This window comes from Lolium rigidum, chromosome 4 (genome assembly GCF_022539505.1).
Source record: "Lolium rigidum isolate FL_2022 chromosome 4, APGP_CSIRO_Lrig_0.1, whole genome shotgun sequence".
NCBI lineage: Eukaryota > Viridiplantae > Streptophyta > Magnoliopsida > Poales > Poaceae > Lolium > Lolium rigidum.
Window position 1 is genome coordinate 195,106,322 of NC_061511.1, and position 15,365 is coordinate 195,121,686.

Genomic DNA, 15,365 nt, shown 5'->3' on the forward strand with positions numbered 1-15,365 from the left:
AGGATAAGTGGCTAAGTAATAGTGGTCTCCAGAAACGTATCCTGCTTTGTACAGTATTGTTTGTCCAAAGAGAAATACAATTTCCACGGTCTTAGAGTCCTTCCCGCTGAATGTGATGTTCAGAAGACATTTAGTTGGTCCTATCCTGACTTCTTGGAAGGGTAGTTAGCTGTGGTCCAACACCCGCGAGGGACCGGAAAATTTCGGTAAAACTTACTGGAGAATGGTAAATCCTCCTTTGATTCCATTTACAAGGATTTAGTCCTACCTGATATACCAGTCTATAACAATAGGAAAATTTGGAAGATGAAAATATCACTAAAAAATAAAATCCTTAGCATGGTATCTTCATCGAGAAGTCATCCTAACCAAAGTGTAAGGACGAATTGGCATGGAAGCACAAAGTGTTAACTTTTTCATCACGATGAGACAATTAAACATTTATTCTTTCATTGCAAGTTTTTCCGTTCTATATGGTCAGTCATCCAAGTAGCTTCGAACTTGTCTCAACCTCGTAGTATTACCAATGTTTTTTTGGGTAATGGGCTACATGGTATAGATCACAAGTTTAGAATACTTATATGGGTGGGAGAGTTTGCCGTTATTTGGTCGCTATGACTAAGTGTTTAACAATAAAAACTCTTCTCTTATGTAGGTTATCCATTTATGGTGGTATCTACAACGTGTGGATCATCGTGCCCTGCTTATGGAGGTGTCTGCACAGTTGGAGGACGTGGCTATGGATACCTTTACCCAACATGGATGGCAGCATAATCTGCAGATAGGCCCTCCAGCACCTTTTGCATTATGCATTTTCTCATCTTTGAGCATTTCATCTTTTTTGAGTTGTTAGACTTGGTACGGCTATGTGAATCATTGCTATGGAGAGGCCGGATGTAATGCTTAAAAATATCCTTTATAAAAAAAATCAGCTTCAAAACTATATATATCAAGGCCAACGGTCCATGTTATGCACGTATGTAGTGAATGGAGTTAGAGTGGTATGGTTCTACCTATATGTATGTAGCAGATTGTGCATCACCACAATTCATCGCATCGTTGATATATTATTTCTTATTAGACAATGTCTTGTATAGTCAGTTGTATCTTGTTGGTATCCTGATGTACTTTGGTAATCACCACCAGAAAATATGCTTTCTTCATTACAACAAACCCTCCTACAATCTTGGGAAGAATGGCAAAACCAGGTATGACCATAGGGCTCTAGACCACTTGTACTATTCCACACTGGCGGAGCTTTGTTGAGGCAAAACTAGGCCACAGCCCGCCCAGGTTTTTGGCAAAACATACTTTGACTTGTATACATCTAAAGCCCACACCATTAGCGTCTTGTATATCTTGTTCGTTCGACCCTCCCCGTCTTGTTCTGTCGAGAGACAGAAAGCACGGCCAAGGAGATGTGGAGGCTCCTCACTGCAATTAGGTATAGCGATTTAACCAGAAGAAACATGGGTAATCAGAGGAGGGATCAATGAAGGGCACATGATTACCCGAGGAAGCAGTGAAGCAAGGCTGCGCTGCCACCTGCAGCCAGAGGACAACAAGGAGGACGCAGCAGCGGCTGCCTACAGATACAAGACCACAGAGCGCGACGCACCGGCCGTAGATGCAACAACCGAATTGTACCGAGCAAATTGAGCCCTTCTCTTCTTCATTGTCCTTTTCCCAAGTACTTTGAGCAATTTGATAACATGGAGGATTGTGAACCAAAATTGTTCTTCTATTTAGCAAATTGCAACATGCCAACATCCATGGGAAAGGCCACTCAAAGATGAATTAATGTTGTCTTAAAAGAAAAAGAGATGACAGAAGCAAAGTTGAAGAAGATTTTTCAGCACTAGAATTTTGTGTGGTGTAGAGAAGTAGTGTGTTTGAACAATAAATTTTGTGTTTCCTTTAGCTTGGCCCACCCATGTTTTTTTCTTCAAGCTCTGCCATCTGTTGGGATGTTTGTCCGTACGTTATAAATCCTCCCGGTCCAGATGTCCCTTACTTCAAGGTTCACGTCTCCTGTGACTATAAGGACTACTGCTTCGACATTGACTCTCTTGCCATCCAAGAACAAGTCCTAAGACGAAGAAGCACTTGCCAGACGTGGGCTTCAACTGAAGAGGCCCAACCCAAAGTATGCCAGTGGGCTCTGAAGACTGTGATGCTTGTCTACTAGCTACTAATATCAGGCACGTGTGATCCAAGTTGTCGAGGAAACAATAGTTTCTTCTTATGATGATCTTCGTGATAGTTTTCATGTGAATCCTGGTCTTCAATCCGCCGGTTCACCTTAAGAAATGATCGGAGCGAGTACACATTCCAAGGAGGTGGGTGCCAACGTAGTCATACTCTTAGTTCACATCCTTCACTCTCATCCTATATGATCATGTTATTAAGGATCAAATAATATATCAATGTGATATATCTCTGGAATATATTTAATAAAAATGAAACTATAATGAAATATTGATACTATTTTAAAATATTATACATAGATTCCACACATATTTGGGTAATTTCAGTTATATTTCATTAAGTTACAGAGAATCTCGGTTCTTAAAAAACTTTCGACAGGATCTCATTGTAATCTAATTTAGATTAAAAAAATATCACATTGATACGAAACAAGACACATACTACAAGACACATCAAGACGAATCACAATGCACTTTTACCTGTCCGATCCTGACCGGTAGGAGCAGCTCGGCTCTATGTGAAAAATCAGGTTCTACTCTATCTCAAGTGTATAAATAAAGTATAAATAAATACTTTCAAGCATCTCTCGTCACAGGCTTGCTTCACCATTGCCAAAAGCCTTGTTATGTCTTTGGCTTTAGTTACCCTATGCAAAGGTCGAGACATCCCCTTTTGAAGGCCTCGAAAATGGTCTGCACAAATTTCCTACTCTGACCCATAATACTTGTCGCCAATAAATGAGTGAATAAACACACTAAAATATGTTTCCGCAACAAGTATTATAAATTAGAGGGAGTAGTAGACATTAGATTTGTCTTTTCCTCAATGCGAAAGTGTTCATCGGCGTGAACAGATGAACGCCATATGCGAACACTCACGGTGCTGGCCGCTGATATACCTCCTAAAAATCACTAAACCCGAGATCACTAGTTGTACTCCTCCCTCGGCTTGAAGGTGAGCTTCAATAGCATTGCCAATGCGAAGTTGCGAACAAGGAGCTACGGGAGCAAATTCGGCAAAAAAATGTTTACTCATTTGCGCCGTGGAATCTGTACATTGAGCAATTGGCCGAGCAGTTCTCTAGTGTTTAGATCAGTCGACCAGGCCAGACAAGTATCGCCGGAAAATTCCGGAAGAGAGATGGATGAGCTCGCGCTCAGGCCAGTGCAGAGCACTAGAGCAGGGCTGCCTTGTTCTGCTTGTACCGGCACAGGTAGGTAGGCATGCTTCAACTCGATCGGTTGGTTACCTCACACGATGACCACGGCGATCATGTCGGTCTCCGCTGGACGCTGGCTCAGGCCGCCGGCCTTTGCGGGCGCCCCCTCGATCACGGGCTGCCGGCACGTCGGGCAGGAGCCGTGGGACACGAGCCAGGCGTCGACGCACCGGACGTGGAACCCGTGGCTGCATCGCGGCAGCACGCGCACCTTCTCGCCGTCGACGAACTCGCCGAGGCAGATGGCGCACACGTCGTCGATTACTTCCCCACAGCCGTACACCTCCACCGGCAGGCTCCTCAGCGTGCGCATCTTGATGCCATCGCCGGCGCGGCGTGCCGCACGTGCCGACGCCGCGGCCTCGTCGGCGGCGACCACGGCAGCGCCGCGTCCTCTACACCGGAGCACGCACCGCGCCAGGTAGTTGAGCCCGATGGCGAATATCAGCGCGAAGAAGAGCGCCGCGAGGATGATAACCACGTTGGTTTCGAAGGCCGAGTGGCCTCTCGCCGGCGCTGGCGCCACCGCCGCGCCTCCGCCGTGGGCGTTGGTGTGGTCGTGGAAGCCCAGCGCCGCAGCGACAATGGACGCCGCCGGTGCTTCGGAATCAGGACGACCCCTTGATGAAGTTCGTTCGATAGATGTCCAGCAAGCTCTCGATCAGAGTTCGCCCGGCAGCCAGTGGGGTGGATGCTCTTCGAGTTATTTGGACTCGATGGGTGCCTGTGGCCTGTGCTATCTGTATTTGTGTGTCACTCTCTGCTCTGTTGGTGGCGTATATATAGACGGAGTGGTCGCGGCGCCCACCATTATTCAGGTTTTGTTGTGCGAGTATGTACTTTGCAAAAGGGCGGTCGTCCGGCACCAAGATGCAACCCCCTGCTGCTAGGAGTAGGAGACATGTGAGCTGTTGCAGGGATAGGGACACGCGCACGCGTAGATAAGTTCATAAGCAGATGGTGCAGGAGAAATGCACTTCTATGCACGCAGTGGCGAATCTACTGCTCCCTTGATCCCTATTGCCATACCTGGCTATGGGCAGCCCGGCCCAAGGCCTGGCTCGAAGCCCGGCCCAAAAAACTCGGGCCTAGTCCTGTAATTGTTGGCCCGACAGCCGGGCCAGGCCGGGCCTGGGTAGCCCGAAAACGTGATTTTGCACTACTGCCCCGCCCGCGGCCCAACGGGCTTGGTGGGTATTTGGTCTGGCCGGGCCGGGCTTGGGACTGTTTTTTAGCGTCAGGCTTTCCCTGGCCTGGCCCGAGGCCTGGTCCGACACAAGCACAGGTATACCTATTGCAGAGGGCATCTCCAGCGGCCCGCCCCGTCATCAAAAAATAGGGCTGCACCCCTACCAGCGGCCCAAGCAAATTGATCGGCCTAACCGCGAGGACCAAACAAGGCCCAGTTGCATTGAGGACGTAGCGCATGTTCACACCCAATCATCACGGGCCCGCTTGCCAGCGAGTGCGAGGCTGCATCACTTTCGCCACTACGTGTGCCACAACCTTCACCATCAATGGCGCCTCGTCTTCAGAGGCCGTGCTAGGTCTGGGCAACGTCGCCATCAATGGCACATGCCTTCATGTCACGAGTCGTTCTTGAAAGGGTACCGACAACATCCTGCCATCGCCCACACCTCAATGGCCAAGCTTGCACCCTACACACTGACATCCACAACACGCCGCCGTAATGCCATGGGCAAGAAGAGGAACGACCACGAGGCAGGATTGTCGCAGAGGCGAAGGAGGAGAAACCTCCTTGAGGACCCGCCAGCCGTTGGCTAGGTCTCGTGGCCTTAGCCACCAGTTATCGCTGCTCCGCTTATGGCTGCCACTGCCGTCACCCCGTCCTTCGTCAACAGGAAGCACGCAGGCAAGCACCTCAGTGCCGTTGATGCTTCCCTGGCCATCCCCATAGGTTCGGTGTGACCCCGACTGCCCCGGCCGCCCACGCCGATGCTACCCCACCGGGCACGAAAAGGGCACGCGGTATATCCAACGCGAAGAAGCCAGGGGAGGGCGTGAAGAGGAAGCCAATCATTCACTGTCACGCTATTCCTCGCTCTCCGGTTGTCGAGATCGTCAACTTGCAGGAGGTCTTGCTTGAGCTTCCTTCTATGTCGTGTTGGTCGACGACTGTATAAAAAATATTTTGCATTTATTTGGATCCAAGTATGCTATCAACCTATGTGATACCGTCGCTTTTGTTGTCGAAACTGTAGGAACTCTCTTATTCAATGTTTATAGTTCACGTTTTGCGCGCAGCAACGCCGATCAGATCTCGTATAAGAGAACTGTAAAAAGGAATATTCAGCGCTGCACGCGGGCTCGAAAATCGCATTTGCCATGCCCCTTACTCTGTGAGTTTACGTGCCAACATATAAGAGATCCCCTAGAGTTGCTCTAACCAGTTCCAATATCTGTACCAAAGAAAAAGAAAAAACAGGCCCAATATACGGCATGGGACGTTTTAAATTGCTGCCCGTACATAGTGATAGTTCACTCTGAGCGCGCTAGTGGCATAAGCGTGCGTGTACGTTCTGCACGTCCCCACTTTGTCCTAAGATATTACTATGGCAAGATTTCACTTATTTGCAACGAAAGAGTGTGTTTACGTGCTGCACGGCCCCACCGTATCCACAAGAAAAGTGGGGCAAAAGTGCCCACTTTGATTTCCACCAAGACACTGAGGAAAAAGGAAGATGTCGATCACATCCATGCATAAGTTCCTTTTGCTCGCATCCTACATGGCATCAGCGACGACGACGTGGAATGCTCTTTCTTGGAATGTATGGCCAGCATACCCTCTGGGGTATTCACTATCCTACACTTTGCACCAGAGAGCCAGAGAGTGGGTAAGATGATAATTAGCTAGTGTGTGCACACGCTAAAGCAGAAGAGAAATCGTTGTGATGATACGAGAAAAACAAAAATATGTAAATTAATAGTAGAAAATTGGTGCTATATATGCCATGCTCCAACGGAAGGAGAAAATAAAGCTCCTAGATGTCATGCTATTTATGATGTTTTTCGCACTAGCACGGTGGCACTCGGAAATGTAAGAGCAGCACCTGAATATGTCAAGAAACCTTTTTATGGTTCTATAAAATTTTATATTAAGTGATTAGAATTAATATTGGTCTATAGACAACAACTCACCATAGATTTTATTCTAAATAAAAAAACCCACTTGTGCGAGATACATCTTTCCTCACCTGTAATTGTGGGAAAATAGTTAATCCTGCCACCAAAAAGAGCGTTCAATATTATATGTGCCTTTTGTACGTGGTGATACAAGATTAGTCCACATAATTAAGCATATATTGCAAGCTAGGATGCAGTGCTTGTTACTTCATTGCGAGGTTAGATCTTAGGCTTGCCAACTTTTGATCGATTTAGAGTAAAAAAAGCCAATATATTGTTGTGTAAACAATAATTTCTGGGCCAATAACGACTATATAGTAAATGAGATCAATTAGTCACAGATTTTTTTCGCAAAGATATAAGATTAAAGGTCTGAATTTTTAACAAAGATATTTGACTACTTAGAAAAGAGTTGTCATATATATCATGCTCCAACTGAGGGAGAAAAAAGGCTCCTTGGTGTCACGCCATTTTTGATGGTTTTCACATGTGTTCTAGGATTTTCCCATCAACTTCACCCTTTTGGTGCCGAGGTGGGAGGACTACGGATCAACGATGGAACTAGGCACATAAAGTTTCTACTAAGCTAGGTTGTTGCATCATTGGCAACATTACCTCGATGATAAAGGCAGACACCGCACCCAAAATGATGTCGCGGTAAAGACTTGAAAAACAAGGGTGGTGTTTTAGTGTGTGGTAGATTCTTATGAAAGAATTGCATTATTTCAGTGATGGAGGCACTCCTTCAGCTCGCACTAGTGTATGCAGTCATTTCTAGGTGGTCTAAAATCCTTTTTGTAATTTATATTACCTTTTTAACGTTCTTTGTGCTACTATGATTATCAATAGATTGGTGGATTTTTTTTCAAAAAATAATTTGACAGAAAATTCTCTCGCGGCAGTTGTACGCCATTAGTGGCGAGTGCGTGGGTATACATGCTGCGTGTCCCCACTGTGTTCTATTAAAAATAGAGCAAAAATTAAAAGGACGTTCAACTTGTTGTTGCTCGGTAGAGATAATATTCTACCATGGCGAAAGCTCACGAACGCAGCGAATTTACAGGCGCCGGTACATACCGGCGTCTCATCCACTATCCATTTTGCTTTGAGATTGGTGAGCCTTTTAACATTTTGTCTAATAAAACTAATAATTGAAATTTAAGTGAAATTTTTGTGAAACCAAACTGATACATGGCTAACATTGTGAAACATTTTAAACAAATATTTGAAATATAAGTGAAACTTTTATGAAATCAAACAGATACATGGCTAACATTGTGAAACATTTTGGTACAAAAGTGAAACTACTGATGTCACTACCTTATGTTTTACAAAATATTTTTGTTTCAATTATGTTTCAGTTTTGTTTCATAATTTTGGGAGAGGATTAAGTCTGCACATGGTTGATGTCATTGCTGTAGGTACCGGCAACTGTAAATAGAGGTTTTCGGAAAGCTCACTTGTGTGTGCGTACACATCGAGCCCGTCCCCACCGCGTGCTATGAAAAATTGAGCATCTCCAGTCGCGTCCCACAAACCGTCCCCCAAATCGCGCCGGATCGAGCGTTTGGGGGACGTGTTTTGTTCGTGCCGCGTTTGGGGGACGTCGCTCCCCAGCCGCGTCCCCCAAACGCCGCCCCCAAACATTAAAAGTATTTTTTTTGGCTAGAAAGAAACTATTTAATAATATTCAAATCGGTTGAACATAAACAAATTATATATAAAACTTCGAAAAAAATATAATTAAATACATATAAACTATCTACTTCTTCTTCGCTGATGGCCCCGCCTCGTCGTCGTCATCGCGGTGGCGCTTCCTGCTCATCACCTCTTCCGAAGAGGCGGTGTCGGCGCTCGACGCGTCGTCGTCGCCGGTGCTCGTCGGCTGCGCCTTGGCCTTGGCGGCCTTGGCCTTGGCGGCCTTCGCCTTGGAAGCCTTCGCCTTGGCCGCCTTCGCCTTTGCACGGGCCACCGCCGCCGCCGCGGCCTCGCTCTCTTCTTCCTCCTCCTCCCAGCCCAGCCATTCCTCCTCGCTGTCAACTGGCGGCGGGGAATCGTCGCCGCTGCTCGGCGTCCCGGCTTTGTCCCACCAATGGCGCCGGCCAGCAGGCTTTCCCTCGCCGGAGGTGTCGGACGGGAGCCGGGAGATGTAGCTCATCGTCGCTGGAGGTGTCGGATGGAGGCTTGGATGAATGACGGCGTACGTACGGGTCTTATTGAGCGCGGATGAACGGCGGCGCAGAAGTCGAAGAGAGCAGCGGTTGCTCTTCCGAGGAGTCGGCGCTCCATTCCGGCGGGGTTGGCGCGTCGTCGACGCGGTTGCCAATGCGACGGTTTCGCTTCTCGTCAACCGCACCGTCGCTACGTATGTGGCGGTTGAGCGTCCGAGCCGCCGACGGGTCGGCCCCGCGCCTCCTCACCTCTCATTTCGTTGTGTCCGGCGTGCCCGGTGCGTCCCCGTGGGACGGGGACGGGCTCGGGACGCCGGACACCGTATCGGGGCGCGCCGGACAAAAAAGGGCTTTGGGGCGCGCGGCTGGGAACGTTTTTTTGTCCGGCGCCCCAAATCCCTTTGGGGGACGGTTTGGGGGACGCGACTGGAGATGCTCTAAGACCATGAACAAGGTTCTCTCCTCTTGACAACGTCAGTTGGTTTGAAAAGATATCCGACATGGCATCGTGACTGACAAGATCTGTGTGGTTCTAATCAAGTCGGCATCCCTGTGGGGAGTTTATTAGCGTACGCTTTTGTCTCAGATGACATGTAGATAGTGCGTGCACGCTCTAAAGCGCACTCTGTTGTTTATCTGCACTTTGTTGGTATATCTTGCATCCAAGGTTTTGGAGGCATCAGAGATTGATTGGCCGCGTCAAGTTCCAGGCGCCGCTTTAGCCGAGAGATTCGGAAGATACTAATCAGTTTTCTAAACGAGTTGATTGTTTAGGTTATCTATGCCGTAACAGTTTCACCGAGCCATTGAGCCCCAGCGGGACAAGGAAGAAACGCACCAAAGTGTGTATAGTGCCCTGAGCGCACTTCGTAATAGCGATTTAGAGCAGAACGCAGTTCAGGTATGCACTACTAGCTAACCTCTTCCTAGTCACACAGATGCACTCGCGAGCAGATATCTTCTTCTGCAATTATCTTTGCTCTCAACATACCGTTCTTTTTTCAGAAACCATTTAGAACAGAACTGCTCCAAAGTACCTTGCTCTGAGCGCACTTTTTAACAGCGATTCACAGCGGAGCAGTTCAGGTACCAGCAAGCAAATATCTTCTTTTGCAAATATTTTCCAAGTCACGGAGATGCACCAGCAAGCAACCACCTTCTTTGGCAAATATCTTGCTCTTAACATAATGTTCTTTTGAAGAAAAAATTGTTGAGAACCAGCCGAAAATGTTAAGATCATCTTCATGTGCCAAGTATGTTTGTCTTATAACATACTTATTTTCAAACCCTTTGGTGCAGGAGTTGTTCAAAGTTAACATTCTCGAACACTCACAGTATTTCAAAATGATTAATAAGAGAGCTGTTTGACTTATCTTTTCCCATATAGATGTAACAAGCAAATACCGTCATTTCAGTATTTTTGTTTGAAATAAAGGTTAAATCCCTAGCTTCTGCATCAAAATAATCCACGCAACCTTGCTCATTCCAGTATATGAGTTCCAATTGCCAATGATAGTCATTTGGCAGACTCTAGTGAATTAACGGCAATGTCACACGCTTCTGCCAATATGTTAGTTTGTGCACCGACGAGATTTTTGTGATATATTGGTGTAGTTCCAATATGTTCTAGCTAGTTGTTAGTTTGTGAATATTTCGATTGTACCTCCGTTATCTCTGGGCGTCCAAAATGTCTCACCTAGGTAAACTCTAGCATGTATTTATTCTTTATAAACAGGGCCTTTATCGAAAATCCTAGAGAGGCTCTTTAAAACCATCTTAGAAGCTTTGAGGCCATTTCTTTTTTCATATTTTTTTAAACTGCAGGCTTTATAATGCCCCCTCTCTTATTTTTCCTAATATGTGCGTACATGAATTTCATTCTTCAATTGCATCAATATAATCCAATTTTTTATAGGTTTCAACATTACACGATTCAAGAAAAATTTAATTGTTCAAATCCAAATTCAAACATGAAATTGTGTCCAAGTGCACAAAGGATCCAAATAAAATATGAATAAACACGAGCAGTCACAATGACACTATTCCTAGGTAGTTGCCACTGATGCTTCACAAGATCTTCATGATGCTTTTCAAGTGATCTCTCTGATCTCCGATCCTCTGGTACACCAGAATAGCAGGGCCTGACAGGACTTGGTGCCAACATATCTAATCTGGTAGTCATCCCCCATGTCCATCTCATCCTCCATGAACATACTATGGAGGATCACACAAAATGCCATAATGTTTTCTAAGGTCCTTCTAGAGAATACCTTGGACAATTGAAACTGAGCTCGTAAGACACCATAACAATCTTCCAATGTCTTCCCGACAATCCTCTGGAGTCTTGGCACAGTGGATTCTCTTCTTACACCGAGGATTTGGAATTGTCTTGATAAATGTTGGCCGCACATGATGTATGACATCTACTAGTACTATACTAGCACATATCATAATGATGGTTATTGGCCTTTAAGTTAGGCACTCATCCCCATTTTTAACCCTTCGTCGTTGTTACCTTCTGAAAAGCACTAAACTCAAGCTCTCTAGTTGCATTAAAGTTTTTTTTCGATAAGAAGTATATATTAATACCACGGATATACCAATTACACTCAGCCTCTGCAACAACACATTGCCTTAACGACATTACGTATGCACACAGCCAAAAAACACAGAAGAATTACAAAAAAAAGTCCGTCTACAATAATTAGTCCCTTGAAACATCAGTCCAAACACCACCAGAACAACACCAAAAATTCAAGTTCTCCAAAAGAGACGCCTCCAAAAAAGGAACATGGCACAATCACTGTCGTCGCCTAATCATAGATCTTAGATTTTCACCTTAAAAAATTCCTCGCTCTCCCCTTCAATAAGAACATTGCTAGGCTCAACCAACTAAGGCCAGACCATAAGACTATGATCTTCTCATGTGCAGTCATCCCCACTATCATACCGTTGCTCCAACTCATGAAACACCAAGCTAATTCCTCATCACCGCCCAGACTTGAACCATCATTGCCATACCTCAGATCTTGGCTACAATGACATTCTCCGCCAGCACCGTGAAACGAGAACATGCCCCACGATATTAACAGCCAAAAACCAAAAATTTTTTTTCGATAAAGGGAATATATTAATATCAAGAAGATACCAATTACACCCAGCCTCTGCAACAACGCACCACCCTAATGGCATTACGGATGCACACAGCCAAAAAAAGGAAAAGAAAACTAAGAAACAAAAGTCCCGCTACAGTATCTCGGGCCTAACAACAGCAATACATCCACCACCATGACAACACCTGAATTACAGACTCTCCAAAAAACGACGCCTTCAAGAAGGGAACAGTGCTCAAACACCGTCGTCGCCCGATCAAAGATCTTAGGTTTTCACCCTGAAGATAGTCCCCGCTCTCAAAACAATGCCTCCACCAAGGTCACTGCCAGGCACAACCAGTTAAGGCCAGACCTTGGGTTTTCACCCTGAAAGGTAGGACTCTGCGCTTCACCTGTGTTGCCGCCCCCACTTCCAAACCACTGCTGTGAAGCCGGGACACCAAGCAAGCCCCTCAACAGCGCGGAGACTTGAACCTCCCTTAGCTAGTCCTCCCCTCCGGCCTTCAAGAAATTCTCTTCTTCCGACTTTCATCATGGATCCATAGTCACTTGATGTCAACACGGAAAAAGAGCTTCGCGCCGCTCCCTCCGGAACCAAACGGTCGGAATAAACGCATGGGTGCGCACGACCGAATACCTCCGATCCAGCAAACTCCGGGCAAAGCGCGTTACATTCGCCGGCGGAGCCTTCCGGAACTCAACCCTCCGGCCGGATCACGAGTCCAGGCCTCCGGTAGGTCCTCCTCTTCACGCAAGAGAGGCCCTAGGACCGCCGCCTTTATTCAGGTCGGACCCCCACGTCGGCGACCATCCCGGGCTGGCCAACCCAACCCTCACCATCGCACCTGACGCCCGCCACCTGCCACCAGGTCGACGCCATCATCGCCATCCAGGGCCGCCGCCCTTTGTGCCGTGATCCCGACCTTGAGGAGGAGCAGCACGAGATCCGCCCCCATCACCACCCGCCCGGCGATGCCGAGGCGAGGAAGGAAGGAGAGGATCGCGCCGCCAGGATCCAGGGCCGCGCCGCCGCCCCCAAACCGCCTGCCCGGCGAGTCCGCGGCGAGGAACGGAGGAGAGAGCCGCGCCGCCATGGTTCCACGGCTGCGCCGCCGCCCCCATCATCGCCCGCCCGGCGAGGCCGCGGCGAAGACGTGATGAGATGGCCGCGCCGCCATAAACCGCCGGGGTCCGGGATCATCCCCCCGGCGCGGAGGCGTGCCTCCTACCGCCGCCCCAGGGGACCGTACGCGGATCCCCGCCGCCCCCATCACCGACCGCGCCAGGCTTCGCCGGCGGCAGCCTCAGGGGACGGCGAGGAGGGAGGAGGAGGGGGTAGGGAAGGCGGCGGCGGGAGGTTAGGGTTCCGCCCCGAGTCGCCCTGGAGGGGACGACCCGAGCGGTCAGGCGCTAGATCGACTCCAAATAGCTAGAGTAAAACATGGATGCGCACGATCGAATCCCTTCCGAACCAGCAAACTCCGGTCATGATGCACCCAGTGGAGCTCACCGGTGAAGCCTCTCGGAACACGACACTTCAACCAGATCGATGATGATAAGCATCCAACAGATCATCACCTCCTGCACCGACGGGAAGTACATATATTTGGTTAATACGCAATGCGCACTAGGATTGGAGCTAGGGGTGCAAATTCAGCAAAACTGTTGATTCATAGTATGTCAGTACAATCTTTAATTTGCGCCGCGGAATCTGTACAGTGAGCAATTGTCCGAGCATTCCTCGATCATCCGATCGGGCCTGACAAGTATGGCAACCATCGCCGGAAAATTCCCCAAGAGGGAGAGGCCGATGAGCTCGCCCGTAGGCCAGGGCAGAATAGGGCTACCTTGTTGTGCTTCTAGTTCTACCGGCACAGGCAGGCATGCCTCAACTCGAGCGGTTGGTCTGGTCACCTTACACTCACAGGCTCACACGATGACCACGGCGATCATGTCGGTCTCCGCGGGAAGTTGGCTCCGGCCACCGCCCTTCGCGGGCGCCACCTCGATCACGGGCTGCCGGCACGTCGGGCAGGAGCCGTGGAACACGAGCCAGGCGTCGACACACCGGACGTGGAACCCGTGGCCGCACCGCGGCAGCACGCGCACCTTCTCGCCGTCGACGAACTCGCCGAGGCAGATGGCGCAGACGTCGTCGATTACTTCCCCGCAGCCGTACACCTCCACGGGCAGGCTCCTCAGCGCGCACCTCTTAATGCCGCGACCGCTGCGGCTTGCCGCACGCGCCGTCGCACCGGCCTCGACATCAGCGGCCACGGCGGCCCCGCGGCCCCTGTACCGGAGCACGCACCGCGCCAGCGAGTTGAGCCCGATGGCGAAGACCACCGCGAAGAAGAGCGCGGCCAGGATGATCACCACGTTTGTGTCGAACGCCGAGTCGTCCCCCGCGGGCGCCGCCGCCGCACCTCCGCCTTGGTCGCTCCCGTTGTCGTGGAAGCCCAGCCCCGCGGCGACAATGGACGCCGCCGGTGCTTCCGAATCAAGACGAGCCATCGCTGACGAAGCTAGTTCGAAAGATGTCTGTGCTATCAGAGTTCGCCCGGCAGCCAGTAGGTGGATGTTCTTCGAGTTATTTGGACTCGATGGATGCCTGTGCTATTCGAATTTGTGTGTCACTCTCTGCTCTGTTCGTTGCGTATATATAGATGGAGTGGTGGCGGCGCCCACCATTATTCTGGTGTTTTAGTGTGACAGTACGAGTGTGTGTACTTTGTAATTGTAAAAGGGCTCAAGTTGCATCCCTGCTGGTAGGAGGCAGGTGAGTTGTTGCAGTGACACGGACACGCGCGCACAGATAAGTTCATAAGCTGATGGTGCGGCCGCACACACATACACCTTTTGGTCGCTTTGGAGGCGGAGTTTGGATCTCTACCTTCGACCTTGGACCTTGTTTATTTTCACTTTCTTTGTTCTAAATTAAGTATCACAGCTTTTGTAAATGAGCAAATCTACTCGCAAAGATACGAGTTCGATACATGCGACTACACCAAATCTGACCAGCTGATGATTAATACGAAATAAACGAAATAGTATATTCATGTTGCTCTCTCCGTCCCACAAAAGATATCTCAACTTCTGATTAACAAGGGTGAGAAATCATTATCATGTTACTTCCCCCGTCTCACAAAATATATCTCAATTTTATCTAAATTTGAATGTATCTTTTATGGGACGGGGGAGTATGTGTGGTCGTGATACATTCACCTTTTGCATCCCAAAATTGTACGAGAAAAACAAAGTGTTTGCAATTGTTGGGTTCACCTGCACCCAAATAGTACTTATAGGTCACCACTAAAGGTTCTAATATCACAACACGAGACGTTTTAAATTCCTGTTCGTAGGTACTTCTTCCTTTTTGTTTACTTCACGTTATAGATTTAGTAAAAGTAATATTTTATCAAGTTTGACTAACAATATAGGAAAAATATTAGCATTCATAATACCAAATGCATACTATATGAAAACATACTTTATGAACATCGGGATTAG

At 48.2% G+C, this 15,365-nt stretch overlaps 2 protein-coding genes across 2 annotated transcripts; both read right to left on the minus strand.

Moving 5' to 3' along the window:
* Positions 1-3,458: 3,458 nt before the first annotated feature.
* LOC124647998 (RING-H2 finger protein ATL74-like) lies at positions 3,459-4,855 on the minus strand. Its single transcript, XM_047187832.1, has 2 exons — positions 4,719-4,855; positions 3,459-4,047 (listed from the first exon to the last, which is right to left on the minus strand). The coding sequence occupies exons 1-2, from the start codon at positions 4,853-4,855 to the stop codon at positions 3,459-3,461; spliced, it is 726 nt and encodes a 241-aa protein (XP_047043788.1).
* An 8,929-nt stretch (positions 4,856-13,784) lies between these two features.
* Positions 13,785-14,369, minus strand: LOC124647999 (RING-H2 finger protein ATL74-like). Its single transcript, XM_047187833.1, has one exon. It carries the CDS (start codon positions 14,367-14,369, stop codon positions 13,785-13,787), a length of 585 nt encoding a protein of 194 aa, XP_047043789.1.
* Positions 14,370-15,365: the final 996 nt, after the last annotated feature.